This window comes from Brassica rapa, chromosome A09 (assembly GCF_000309985.2).
Source record: "Brassica rapa cultivar Chiifu-401-42 chromosome A09, CAAS_Brap_v3.01, whole genome shotgun sequence".
Taxonomy (NCBI): Eukaryota; Viridiplantae; Streptophyta; class Magnoliopsida; order Brassicales; family Brassicaceae; genus Brassica; species Brassica rapa.
In genome coordinates, this window is record NC_024803.2 from 15,800,970 (window position 1) to 15,814,614 (window position 13,645).

At 34.6% G+C, this 13,645-nt stretch overlaps 3 protein-coding genes across 6 annotated transcripts; 2 read left to right on the plus strand and 1 right to left on the minus strand.

The window, feature by feature from the left end:
• Nucleotides 1–198: 198 nt before the first annotated feature.
• LOC103839438 (pentatricopeptide repeat-containing protein At2g02750) lies at nucleotides 199–2,611 on the minus strand. The gene has a single exon (XM_009115943.3). The coding sequence runs from the start codon at nucleotides 2,398–2,400 to the stop codon at nucleotides 544–546; it is 1,857 nt and encodes a 618-aa protein (XP_009114191.1). The 5' UTR covers nucleotides 2,401–2,611; the 3' UTR covers nucleotides 199–543.
• Nucleotides 2,612–2,645: 34 nt separating this feature from the next.
• LOC103839436 (ubiquitin-conjugating enzyme E2 2) lies at nucleotides 2,646–4,323 on the plus strand. 2 transcript variants are annotated; one of them, XM_009115942.3, is made up of 7 exons: nucleotides 2,646–2,814; nucleotides 2,913–3,050; nucleotides 3,134–3,159; nucleotides 3,238–3,327; nucleotides 3,415–3,503; nucleotides 3,680–3,816; nucleotides 4,125–4,323. In XM_009115942.3, the coding sequence occupies exons 2-6, from the start codon at nucleotides 2,926–2,928 to the stop codon at nucleotides 3,806–3,808; spliced, it is 459 nt and encodes a 152-aa protein (XP_009114190.1). In that variant the 5' UTR covers nucleotides 2,646–2,814; nucleotides 2,913–2,925; the 3' UTR covers nucleotides 3,809–3,816; nucleotides 4,125–4,323. The 2 variants fall into 2 exon arrangements, with proteins under 2 accessions (XP_009114190.1, XP_009114189.1); XM_009115941.3 differs by having other exon boundaries at nucleotides 2,679–3,050.
• A 2,445-nt stretch (nucleotides 4,324–6,768) lies between these two features.
• Nucleotides 6,769–10,302, plus strand: LOC103839434 (protein IQ-DOMAIN 31). Of its 3 annotated transcripts, none has more exons than XM_009115940.3 (6): nucleotides 6,769–7,313; nucleotides 7,933–8,055; nucleotides 8,124–8,363; nucleotides 8,460–8,714; nucleotides 8,783–9,860; nucleotides 9,964–10,302. In XM_009115940.3, exons 2-6 carry the CDS (start codon nucleotides 7,963–7,965, stop codon nucleotides 9,993–9,995), a joined length of 1,698 nt encoding a protein of 565 aa, XP_009114188.2. In that variant the 5' UTR covers nucleotides 6,769–7,313; nucleotides 7,933–7,962; the 3' UTR covers nucleotides 9,996–10,302. The 3 variants fall into 3 exon arrangements, with proteins under 3 accessions (XP_009114188.2, XP_033136398.1, XP_033136399.1); XM_033280507.1 differs by having other exon boundaries at nucleotides 6,770–7,313; nucleotides 7,949–8,055; XM_033280508.1 differs by lacking the exon at nucleotides 6,769–7,313 and adding an exon at nucleotides 7,457–7,473.
• The last annotated feature ends 3,343 nt before the right edge of the window (nucleotides 10,303–13,645 follow it).

The following is a 13,645-nucleotide window of genomic DNA, read 5'->3' on the forward strand; positions in this document are numbered from 1 at the left end:
AAATATTATATTGAAATGCGAATTAATGCAAAAGTTCTCTCTATATGTGAAATTTGAAAGCTCCAAGACTCCAACCATTCTTAACAATGGAGACTACGAATGGAGTAGATTATTGAGAATTACAGACAACCTTGCAAACTTGGTTCCGACCGTCAGTCTCCACATTCTTGCCAACCAAAGGAAACATTAAAGTAGCAGTAGAGAATGAAATAGTGTTTACACCAAATAGAATGTGTTGTTGTGTAGAAAAAAACTCATTTGTTGTTATACAATTTGCTCCCACCCAAGAGCAAACAAACACTATCTTGGTAATACAAGAATCAATCTACTTTTGTCTCATCTTTGATTTACAAATAAATATTCATCACAAAGGGGTCTTCAACTCTTCAGTGCAAGTAACTGTTTCATTGTACCAAGGCATATACTGGTCTCTGTATCATCTGCTTAATAGCCTCCAAATCATGATGACCATGCCAATACTCCCCGAAGGGAACCCTGTCTGGGCTCTGCAGTAAACCTCTTTGCATCACCAAGTCCATATACTTAACCAGACAAACTAACACCCGGAAGTTTTACTAGTTGCTTCTCATCTATCACACGTCTGATACTCTCCACGTCTTCCCATCTTTCTAATGCAGCATATATGCTTGACAAGATCACAAACGGAGCCGGATTCTCTGGCTCTAACTTAGCTAGCTTCATCGCTGCTTCCTCCCCAAGCACTGGATCCAGGTGCTGCCTACAGGCACCGAGCAGAGATGAGTAAACCGAAGATGATGGTTCCGAAATTTGATCTATCACCTCCTTGGCCTCTCTCAGTCTCCCAAAGCGACACAAGAGATCAACCATACAACCAATGTGGTCTGTACTAGGTTTGAACCCATAATCTTCCTGCATCAAACTAAAAATTTGAATTCCTTTTTCGACGTCGCCACAGTGACTACACGCAGATAGAACAGCTGTAAAGGTTGCTAAACTCGGTTCTACTTTCTCCTCTCGTAGCAGATCAAAGATTTCAATTGCAGATTCACACTCTCCATGTTTTCCATAGCCGGATATCATAACGTTCCAGAACACCGGATCCTTGGGTTTCGGTTCAAACCGGTCAAAGATTCTGCGTGCCCATAACGACAACCCACATTTCATGTACATATCCATAAGAGACGTTGAAACAAAGACATCCCTCTCGGCTGCAGCTTTAATGACATGTCCATGGATCTCTTTGCCGTTCTTTAAAACCCAAGTATCTGAGCAAGCCGATAGAAGGCTAGTGAGACATTTCAAACTAGGAGCCACAACTACGGATATCATTCTCTCAAAGAACTTGAAAGCTTCCACTACTTTCCCCAACTGCGAAAAGCCACTGATCAGCGAATTCCACGTGGCGGAATCTGGCTTAAGCCCCTCTGAATCAAGCTGTTCGAACAGCTCAACTGCCACCTCATGCTGTCCGTTAATCATCATCCCAGAGATAACAGAGTTCCAAGCTATCAAGTTCCTGGTACCTTTCATCTCTGCAAAAACGCCGTACGCTGATTCCCAACACCGGCATTTCGAATACATATCAATGAGAGACGTACCGACCATTGTATCAAACCGAAACGGTTTTTTCATGACAAGACCGTGAATTTGCCTAGCGTACTGGAGATGCACAAGACTAGCGCAAGCGGATATCGCATTAATGAAAGTAACAGCGTTTGGTTCTTCATCTGAAAACTTCCTCATGAGATTGAAGACGCTAGGAACCAAACGTGGAACTCCATTCTCCATCAATCCGGAGATGAACGCATTGTACGTCACAACACTCTTAAGCGGAACCTTTTCGAACACCCTCGCAGCGAAAACCCACTCCCCACACCTCGAATACATAGAAACAAGAGATGTTCCAACGTAGACTTCCGTCTCAAAACCTGACTTCATCGCCAAACAATGCATTTGCATCCCTCCTTCTACATCCCCGCAGCTACTCAAAACGCTAGCCACTGTAACAGAGTTGGTACCAGACCCACTAAACCTAGCTTCCCCAAACATCCTAAACGCTTCTCTAGCAAACCCGTTCTCCAAAAGCCCGGAAACCGCCGCGTTAAAACTCGCGACGCTCCTCTCAGGCATTTCGTCGAGCAGGTTGAGTGCGTCCTTCGTCTGCTTCACCTTCATGTACATGCTCACCAGAGCCGTCGCGGTGAAATAATCGACGAAAAAGCCGGTCTTTATGATCTGGGCGTGCAGGGTTCGGCCTTGGGTGGCGTCGCCGAGCTTCGCGCATGATTTGAGAAGAGGCGGGAATGTGAACTTGTCGGGTGAGTGAGAAGAACAGTGGCGGCGCGTGTACAACACCGCCTCTAGCGGAACCCCAGCGGTTATGAGGTTTATGACTCGGTGCCTTGTGAGGTTTATCATCTAGAGAGGCAAAGGAGAGCGCATCAACGGCTCTCTCTTCATTGTCGTCGACAAGAGATGAAAGCAACAATTTTATTGTGACAGTGCGATTTAACGGTTTATCATCGGTTAAGCAACCTCGTGCTGGTTTAAATCGGTTATTACGATGCTCCTCTCTGTTAAAGAATCAAACCAAAGCAACAGGATATTGTTGGTTCAGGTCTGGTTTAAACCAGTTTGATTTTAACGGTTTATTATCGGTTAAACAACGGCTGAGCAAATATCTGAGTTTGATTGTACAAAGATTGTTTGCTGATCGATCACCACGATGTTTATTTGTTAGATCCGGTGCTTCTGCTTAGTTTTCATATGGGCTTATCAAAAGTTTCGATCTTTATGGTGAATTGATTTGATCCTGTCTTAAGCGCTTCATAGGTTAAAGAGAAGTGTGTGGTTTTGATTTGCTTCTAAGCGAAGCTGTTGAAGCTGATTGAAAATCTTGAATTGGAGTTGGTTTTTGAGTTGTGTGATAGAAGTGAGAGAAGGATGTCGACACCAGCGAGGAAGAGATTGATGAGGGATTTCAAGAGGTTGCAGCAAGACCCTCCAGCAGGAATCAGCGGTGCTCCACAAGACAACAACATCATGCTCTGGAATGCTGTTATTTTCGGGTAAATCAAATTTTGATTACAGAAAACATTTTCTAAGTCTTCCACTCTTTTCTTATTTACGCCTTGTTTTTGTGGATTTGCAGGCCTGATGATACCCCATGGGATGGAGGTAAAAGTTTTGTTAATTGTAATCACTTATCTTGAGATTCGTATCTATTCTTATATCTCTTTTGAATGATCTTATCAGGGACTTTCAAACTCTCATTGCAGTTTCCAGAAGATTATCCAAACAAACCACCAACGGTTCGGTTTGTTTCAAGGATGTTCCATCCAAATAGTAAGTTGAAAATAACAACACTAACCTTTCTTATTCTTAGGGCATGTGATACCCACGAAGCTTACACTTGGTCATTGTTGTATGTAGTTTATGCTGATGGGAGTATATGCTTGGACATTCTACAAAACCAGTGGAGTCCAATATATGATGTTGCTGCTATACTTACCTCCATCCAGGTATATATATATATATATATATGTAGAAATGCTTCTCATATCCTGTTTCTCAATAAAACCATTGATGATTGCTGTTTTTCTGCTTCCATTTTTAAAATTTAAAGTGTTGGTGTTGTTGATATGATCACCTTGGCTGAACAATCTCTCTTTTTCTCTTTTTTTTTTTTAAATCGCAGTCATTGCTCTGTGATCCTAATCCGAATTCTCCTGCGAACTCGGAAGCTGCACGAATGTTCAGCGAAAGCAAACGTGAGTACAACAGAAGAGTCCGCGAGGTTGTGGAACAAAGCTGGACTGCAGACTAGTAACATAAGTGCTGTTCGTTTCGAGAACGCGCTGCGTCAACCACGAACGATCAAAAATGTAAAGAAATTTTAATGACAGCTCAGCAACCAATTAAATTAGAGAGTTAGAAAAGGCAATCATTAGACGCTGCGTCACTTCTCGTATGAGGTGGGAGACGCTGTTATTTGCAGCGGCAATAGAATTACAGAAAAGAGGAGCAATGGAAGTCGCCGGCGGCAACTATACAACAACACACCGTTAAAAATTTTCTCACCTGTTTGTTAATTATTGGTCGCCGCCGCTGACGCTGCGTCAGAGAAACGAACAGGCCTATAGTATTTGTTGTAGAGCGTTTGTCTTCTTCGACATTGAACTTAATTCCTCTCTCGTGTTTCATTCCACCAACACTTCTCTCTCTCTCTCTCTTTTTTCTCCTTTCCTGTCTCTGTGTTTTTCAAACTCCGTGATATGTTTCTTTTAATGCTTCCATGTATTATCTTCACCACATTCATATTCATATTCTGATCTTCACAAAGACGGTTGATAGCAAATTCCACTCTCGTCCTCATCAGCGACTCGTAAGAGCATATGATCCTCTAATACGCTAGCTGCGAGAAAGAGCCTGGTGCTACTACTTTTGAACAGACATGAAAGCTGAAAAATGTGATATTTCATTTCTTCTACTTTTACCATTATTTTTGTTTGGTTGTTTGTTCACTACTCTGCGCATTGCACAACCTCAGCTCGACAGCACCATAGAGGAACATGACTAGGTATGGTTTTTATTTTTAAAACTTCTAATGCATTGAAGAATATGATTATGCCCTTTTTATTCTAAATATAATAAGAGAAAAAGACTAAGATAGCACCAAACCAAGTTTTTGTTCCCAAAGTAGCACTCAAGGCTCAAAGTCACAAAAATAGGTTTCATTAAAGAGGTAAATATACACTTATACCCCTTGGGTTAATTAATCCAAACTTTAGGGTTTAGAGTTAAGAGGTGGGGTTTTGGAATTAGGGTTTAAAATTTTATAAAAAATAAATACTAAAATAAAAAATAAAAATTTTTAAAACAGTTTCAAAAAGTATTTTTAAATTATAAAAAGAAAATTTGAAAAAAAAATAAAAAAAAATTCAAAAAAAAAATTTCAAAAAAAAAAATTTCAGAAAAAAAATTATAAAAATTTCGAATCTGAAAACACATAATCTGAAACTATAAAAAAAAATTTCTTTTTTTTTATTTTTTTATTTTTTTATTTTTATTTTTTTTATTTTTATTTATTTTGTTTGTTTATTTTATTTTAAACCAAGGGTATTAGAGATATTTTACCCTTTAATGAATGTCATTTTTGTGACTTTCTCCTTCTAGTGCTATTTTTGAGACATAAACTTCAAAAGGTGCTATTATTGACAATTGCCCATATAATAACTTCAATTTCACGTTTCTTATTCTCCGTATATGTATAGTCAAAGATCTTCAACTTGTTAATAACTAGTTTAGTTGCTTTTGATTCACCGGTGTATATGTAACTATTGAAGTGATCAGAAGACTCGGCAAAACTTCGAAGGCTAATACAATTCACAGCTAAACCAGATCATGCGGCACTTAACAATTTCGGTAATATTCATAAACTAATTTAATTCATCATGTTCTTTCTTTTTGCATGGGATCCTTTTTTTTTAATGCAACACGTGGAGAAAAATAATTGGTTATATTTGATTAAAAGCTCTGATGTCTATAATTGATCAGATTAGAGATGGTTGGTTGGTTCACTTGTCGGTGAGAACGAGATTAAGAAATGAATGTCGTTTTCTCCTGAAAGCGATGCCATTACGTTTGTATCCGTTTCTTCGAAAGTGTCGAGATTTTAACAATTGTCGAGCTGTATTCTTATGTGCTGATTAACTGTTCATTTACTTCCTCGTAAGATGAGTTTGAATTTTGAGGTAATTCTAATCTTCCTTTGATTTAAAATTAGCATGCGATTTTGCCGAGTTTGATCTAAGAGCATAAGTGCATAACACTAATTAATGCCCTAAGTTTAAACCATTATTAGTCTACTACGCTAAGTGGTTTTTTTTTTCATGAATATATTGGTTTTTTCATCTTTTTAGTAAAGAATTGTTAATATTGTTTCTTCAAGAAAGTGTTATGATTTTTGTTTTTCCTGTAAAGTATTTATGGATTTTAGACGATGAAGCACATGCAACGGCCTTGGAACAATCGTCACTGCCAAAGTACCCTTGAATACTATCTACAACAGGCATTTATATAATTGACCAGAAAAAGCTAAAACATGCATTTATATACTGACCAAATAGATACTACTTCCTTTGGTTTTACAAAAAAAAGGTGTTATGTTAACAATTTTTTTGTTATACTCATTTAAAAATTTGATTCGATTTATACATAATTTAAGTTTAATATTAATTGTAAAAAAATCAATTTTGGCGTTCAAAAATACATTAATTTTATAAATTATTTTATTTATTTTAAACATTATAAGTTAAATAAAGATAAATATCTTAGGATAGCACTAAATTTTTTTTTGTCAAAATATAGATTCTAAGGATCAAAATGAACAAAATATTTCATAAAAAGGTAAATATATATTTATACTCATACAGTTAACTAATCCAAAACTTAGGGATTAGAGTTAGGGGGTGGAGATTTAGAATTGAAGTTTAAAATTTTATAAAATAAAAAATAAATATTAAAAATTTGAAAATAAAAATTTTAAAAATAGTTTCAAAAAGTATTTTCGAATTACAAAAAAAAAATCAAAACAAATTATAAAAAATTTGAATTTGAAAACATATAATCTAAAACTATAAAAAAAATTATTTTTTTATATATGTAGAGTATTATTATAGTCCGCTTACCTATTAAATGAAATATTTTGATTTTTTTTATGGTCTATTTTTGTAACCAAAATTTAAAAATGTTCTATTTAAGATAATTGACCTAAATAAATGTAGTTATTAAGTACATAAATATACTTTTAATTATTTTAAAAATTTATGCCAAATCAAACTTCATGTAACGGAAGAAGTAATTAACATGATGTTGTCAGGAATCAGCGGATCACCACTTCGATATTGACAGCCTGTTTTCGCCCGGTGGCACATCTTTATTCTCAGCTTCAACAAAAAAAAAAATTTCATTAACCGGACAAAAAAGAAAGTTATTTCCGTTGTCAAAAAAAAAAAAAAAGTTATTTCCGTCAATTAAAAATTTACACTACGATCTATAACCCATTAATTAGGGCCCATTATGAAAAATCAGCAAGAGAGATCATAAACGCTGTCGTTTCAGGACCGTCTCTTTTCTCCTTTTTGTTGGTTACAAACTGTGAGACTGTGTAATTCTCCACTGTAACCACTTTTGGTATTTAGGGCACTGCTCTGCTGCTCCGGCGAGGAAGAGCAAAAAAAAAAAAAAAATATACAGTTTGAAGAAACAAAAAGATACGAGTCCACTCTACCCTCAGCTACATTAATTGGTGACAGAGACATCTATTTGAGGTTTGACATTTTGAAATTTCATTTTTTTTAACACATTTTAGGAAGAGAAAGAACAGTTTCCGCATTTTGATTTAAACCCAGATCTGTGTGTATTGAATGTTACTCCTATCTTCTTTCACTCTTTTGATTTTGCTTACAAAGTCTCCCTCTCTGTCTCTCTGTTTGATTTTGTAATTCGAGAAAAGGTTTGGGGGGGGGGGTTACTGGTAACTGTTTCTTTTCTCGTTTTCCCGCTTGTTTCTCTCTTAAATCGACATGGGTTTTTGTTTCTTATCGTCAAAATCTCTGCTTTATTTTAATGGGTCTATGCGTTTCTTTACCTTTTTTTTTTCTTGAGTCTCACTCTTTTGATTCATTTGCTACTTTACGCTTTAGTTACTACACCGTCGATGTCTGTCTTCGTCTTGTTTTCCAACTCTTGGGGTTATTCTCTCTCTCTCTCTATCTAGTTCATGTTTCTAGGGTTTGTACTAACAGATTTGTGATTCTACTTATATGAAATGTGTTTCCTTGCGGCTATATATTTACTGAAATGTTACTTTTTAAAATTCACAGGCTTTGTTTGTTTCAACTTTAGCTTGTGCTTGCTTCTACCAAATGTGTGTTTTGCTTTATGCAGGTTTCTATTTCTGCAGCGACTTTCTAAAAAATGGGAAAGACTCCAAGTCCTGGTAAATGGATCAAGTCTCTTCTTGGCAAGAAGTCATCCAAATCTACTTTGGACAAAGGAACCGACAAATTGGTAAATAACATATTGTTTTGTTTTGTTCTTTTGTGTCCTAAAAACACAATGATGTGTAATTGTGATAGAGATCTGCAAAGAAAGAAGATCTTGTGGTGAAGGTGAAGGATAATAACAATGTCTCAACCTTACCCACAAATCCCTCTCCAGTAGTTTCATCACAAGAAGTTGCAGCTACACAAACCGTACTAGTCCCAGATGCTGCAGTCCCTGAGAATCAGCCAAGCAGAGACATTAATGAACCAAATGCAAATCCTGAGTCGGTGAATGATACAGAAGAACTCAAGCTCGAAGAAGATGCTACAAAGGTTTCAAGCTTGAACTCTTCTTTCTACATTTCAGTATTGAGACATCGGTTCTTGTTCTGCTGATAATACTCTGTTGTTTCTCGGATTTTCTTGAAGGATCGTGAAGAGTTTCAAATGCTTAAAGGTGTCATAAAGCTGCAAGCAGTTATCCGTGGTCACTTGGTCAGAAGACAAGCTGTTGCGACGTACTCTTGCATTTGGGGAATTGTGAAGTTTCAAGCTCTTGTCCGTGGGAAGATAGCTAGATCTTCAGTTACCGGTGTTCAACTTCAGAAATCAAATCCGCAAACTCTGCAAGGAAGCACATACAATTGGCTAGAGGGTTTCACTAAGCTATCCATGATTGATAAGGTAACATTAGACATTTTGCTTATTCTGTGAATTGCCTCTTTCTTATTTGCTTCTTTGAATTTTTTCAGCTTCTAGTTTCCTCACCAACGGTATCACCTCTGAAGATTCAGTATGGTCCTGAGGATCCTAACTCAGCCAAGGTGTGGCTTGAGCGGTGGACGCAGTTGCAGGTGTGGTCTCCTGGTCCACTGGTTATTAAGAGCCTGGTTCCTAAATCTCAGACAAAGAAGCGAAGCTTTCAAGCGGTTGAAGCGGACAAGGGAAAACTTAAGAGAGGTATCAAGAAACCACCCGGTGGTTTAAATACTGGAAGTGGCTCTAGCAGCAGCCGTTCTACAGCTGAAAAGCAAAGTGTGAGGAAGGCTTCCACGCTTGGTAAAGAGGTTTCAAATGATAAGCCTAAGCAGAGTTCGAGAAAAAGTACAAGCGCCATAAAGGAAGGGTCTTCTTCATTGGAGGTTAAGGATGAGAAGCCTAGAATTAGTCTTAAAAAGGCTAATGGGATAGAGGTTAAACCTACACGCAAATCCGCAGAGAAGAAGAAAGAGGTTGTTGCTTCAGTGCAGAAAGAAGTTCCTGGTGACAAGGTTTCATCTTCCGTAGTTGATACTCCTGAAGAAGAAGAAGAGGTGAAAGATAGCCCTGAAACAGTTTCCAAAGAGGTTGATCTCGACAAAGATGATAAATCACCGGTTCTGGGTACCCCAGAGCAAGATGAACTCAAAACTGAAGAGAAAAATGACAAAGCTGAAGAAGAGATTCAAGAGCCAGACGTGCAGGTAAGCTCTGAGAATGGAAACGCTGCTTCTGAGAACACAAAGCAAAGCGATAGACGAGCTTCGCTGCCTGCAAAGATTGAGAATCATCATCAAGACGATGGGGTAACTCATAGCGGGAGAAAGATCCCAAGCTACATGGCACCAACTGCATCCGCAAAGGCAAGAGTAAGAGGAGGACAAGGGTCTCCGAGGTTTGGTGGTCAAGAGAAGCCTGAGAAAAATGGGATAACTAGGCGCCACTCTCTTCCTCCTGGACCCAATGGGAAGCTGAGTGCAATGTCTCCAAGAGCTCACAGACTTCTCATAGCTTCAACTAAGGGATCAGTGAACAGTGACAGATCTTTTTCTTCTTCCAAGGACATTGGTGGTAAGAAGTCTAAAAAGCTTTATCCATGAGCCTCTTCAAAATCTCAACCTTTGCACTGTAATCTACATCCTTTAACCCCATTTTTGTTCATGTTTTATTTCAGATAAATCGACAAAAGCTGAGTGGAAACGGTGAATTGCTTTTGAGGCAATAGAGAAAGCAATCCTAATCATCTTACACTGTTGGACAAACCTCTGAAACGTTTCATCATCACTTTAGCTGTTTTGTTTCTATGTTTCCTGTGGGTGTTTAGTTTGGTATGATTTGCTTTGGTTTTGGTGTGGTGAGTCTTTGACATGTTCTCTTTAGTTTTACTCTTAGGTTCTTTGTCTTCACAAACTAAAAGGGTTTTCTAGTATATAGTTCTAACAATGCGTCTCTTTAATCATTTACAGTTTGTTCATGATTTTTTTTTAAGTAACAAATATTATCTCACCAGAACTATTTCAGTAATTTTTTGTTATTTTGTACAGCAAAAAGTAAAGAAGCAAAATCTCATATAGGAAATTAAAACAACATGCAGACCTACAAGTTCATAAGTTCGTATAGAATAATAATATACTGTATGCTTTTTTACTTCTAATTTGTAATATAATTATATAATACATAGCCTTGGTAAAAAGGATGCATAGCATGATAAGAGCTAAAAACTGAAAGTAATGTATTATGTATCTAGTCGACCGAGTCAAAAAATGACTCAGGAACAAACGAATGTGAATTATGAAAAGTGGTGCATGTGTGATCAGTTTGACTATACTAAACACGTTTGAAAGAACCTTAAAAGACAAACTAAACACGTCTCAGACGCAATTATAAGAGGTTTGAAAAAGGTTTGAACAACTAAAGGCCTGTTCGTTTTTAAGCCGCAGCAACTAGCGTCAGCGGTAATAAATACAGCTACAACGAAAGTAATTTTACATTTGTCAGCCGCCGCGTGAGTCGTCTAGGATCGATTAGAGACAGGAAACCAGAGTTGCCGTTGTCGCTGTTATTTCTAGCGTCGCATCTGTCGGTTATTATTAGCTGTAGCGACTGAAAAAGGAATCTTTTTTTGTCGCGACTGTGATGTATTTGTGTGATCGTAGCTGTTATTTTGAACACGCTGCCGCTGTAACTGACTTTAATCAAACGAACATGCCTTAAATTATTTAAAAACTGAACTCTATGAAGATTATTGAGCGGTAAAATAAATACTATATGGAGGAAAACCAGATTTTTCTAAAAGCAACATATAAATTTGATTATATTTTCAAAACCAAAAAAAAAACTGAAATTTATTTTTGATGAAATCTGTCAATATATATCATAATTTCTTAAAAATATCTGAGCCGATGATCCATTAATTATATAATACCAAATTGATCTATGCATCTCTTTTCTGTTGGGTCATTTTATTTTATTTGTAAAGAACACGTGATAGCGAAGCAAATCTCAAAACTGGAAGGTTAACTTACCACCACTGAAAATCAGTGCCGTGCGAAGAGTTTTAGGGGCCTAAGGCAAGTTTTAAAAATAAATTGATTTACAACCGTAATGAAAATAATTTCTAATATGATATATTATTTTTACCAAATACACAAGTCTAATACTATAAAAGAATAAGTTTATAACGTAAATATGTTATATTAGTCATATAGAAAAAAATACATGAATTCAAAAAGTAAGTTAATTAATTTTCGTAGAAATGTTTTTTTAAATGTAAGTCTAAACTACTATACTAGAAATTATCTTAAAATTTGGGGCCCTAAAAACAGTCATATTATTCGGGGGCCTGAGGCGAATGCCTTTTTCAATACACTGTAGGCACACCTCTGCTGAAAATGACTGGTTTTATAAAGTTTTTTAAGAAAAGGACTGGTTTTGAACTTCTTATAAAAGTGCATTTGAAACAAAGAGAAGCAAAAAGATTGGGCATAAGAGATCATGTACACATTGAGAGGAAAGAAGAAGAGAGGGACAAGGGGAGATGGAGAAAGAAAGACGTAAGTATTAAACCGTGCATATAACTTTCATTTTCCACAAGCAAGAGTAATAATCTTCATTGCATTTTCTTACCAATACATCATACACTAGGATAAGATCCGCGCCTTGCGCGGGATTAAGTTATTATTTTTATTATATTTTGGAGAATAAAACAATAGTTTGGCTTCATTTGGATTAGGGGTGTTCAATCCGGATATCAGGTTGGTTTCGGTTCGGTTCGGTTTTTTTCGGTATTTCGGTTAGTAAAATATAACTGCTATTCTAAATCCATATTTACTTTGATTTTAGTCTTTCACATACTTTTGAAAGATTTCAACTGGACGACTAAATTGATCAGCCAATCTTGTTGCTTTAAATCATTAGTATATATATATATATATATATATATATATATATATTTAGTTTGAATATTTATTAAATAAAAATTCATATGCGTTATATTTTATGATCATTTGTAACTTATTATAACAAAAAAAAAAATCTGTTGATCACAAAATTTTCAGAGTGAGAATATTCAAATTTCTAATAATATATAGACGTTTTGAAAAATTCAAAATATAACATATAAGAAAAAATATAAATGTTTTTATTATATATTTAATGTGATTTTTTAATATCTTTCAATAATATAAAATTTAAAAAAAATCTAAGATACCAAAATTGTTATCAAATATTTATTATTCATAATAATTAATTTTCATATATACGTTAATCATATTAGGTAATTTCGTAATTTCGTAGCTTCTAATTAAGGAAAGTGCAAAAACAATTTGGTAGATTATTTATCAATTCGATAATTAGTTTAATAAAAAATATAATGTAAGTTAAGATGGACCAACCTATTTTTCTAAGAATAGTAGTATATTTTATATAGTCATTTATTAAATGAGAATTTATAATCATACAGTTCTATGATCATTCAAATCATTTTATAACTGAATATTTAAATCATCGATAACAAAATTTTCAATGTGAAATCTTTAATAAGTTTATAATTTATAAATGTTTTTGAAAATTCATTGAAAGTTTTAATATTAAAATATTTATGTAATCTTATGGTATATAGTATAATCTATATATATATATATATATGTTTTATTATTAAATGATATTTTTTACTCATATGGTTTTAAAATCATGTGTATCTTCTTATAATATTAAATAAAAGTTCATATTAATACAATTTTATGATCATTTGTAACTTATTATGACTAAAAAATAATCTATTGATTACAAAATTTTCAGAGTGGGGATCTTCAAATTTCTAATAATTTATAGACGTTTTGAAAAATTCAAAATATAACATATAAGAAAAAATATAAATGTTTTTATTATATATTTAATGTGATTTTTAAATATCTTTTAATAATATAAAATTAAAAAAAAATAAGATACAAAAATTGTTATAAAATATTTATTATTCATAATAATTAATTTTCACATATACGTTAATCATATTAGGTAATTTCGTAGCTTTTATTTAAGGAAAGTGCAAAACATTTTTTGGTACGTTATTTATCAATTCGATAGTTAGTTTAATAAAAAGTGTAATATAAGTTAAGATGGACCAACCTATTTTTCTAAGAATAGTATATTTTGTATAGTTATTTATTAGATAAGAATTTATAATCATACGGTTCTATGATCATTCATATCGTTTTATAACAAAATATTTAAATCATCGATAACAAAATTTTCAATCTGAAATCTTTAATAAGTTTATAATTTATAAATGTTCTTGAAAATTCATTGAAACTTTTAATATTAAAATATTTATGTAATCTTATGGTATATAGTGTTTA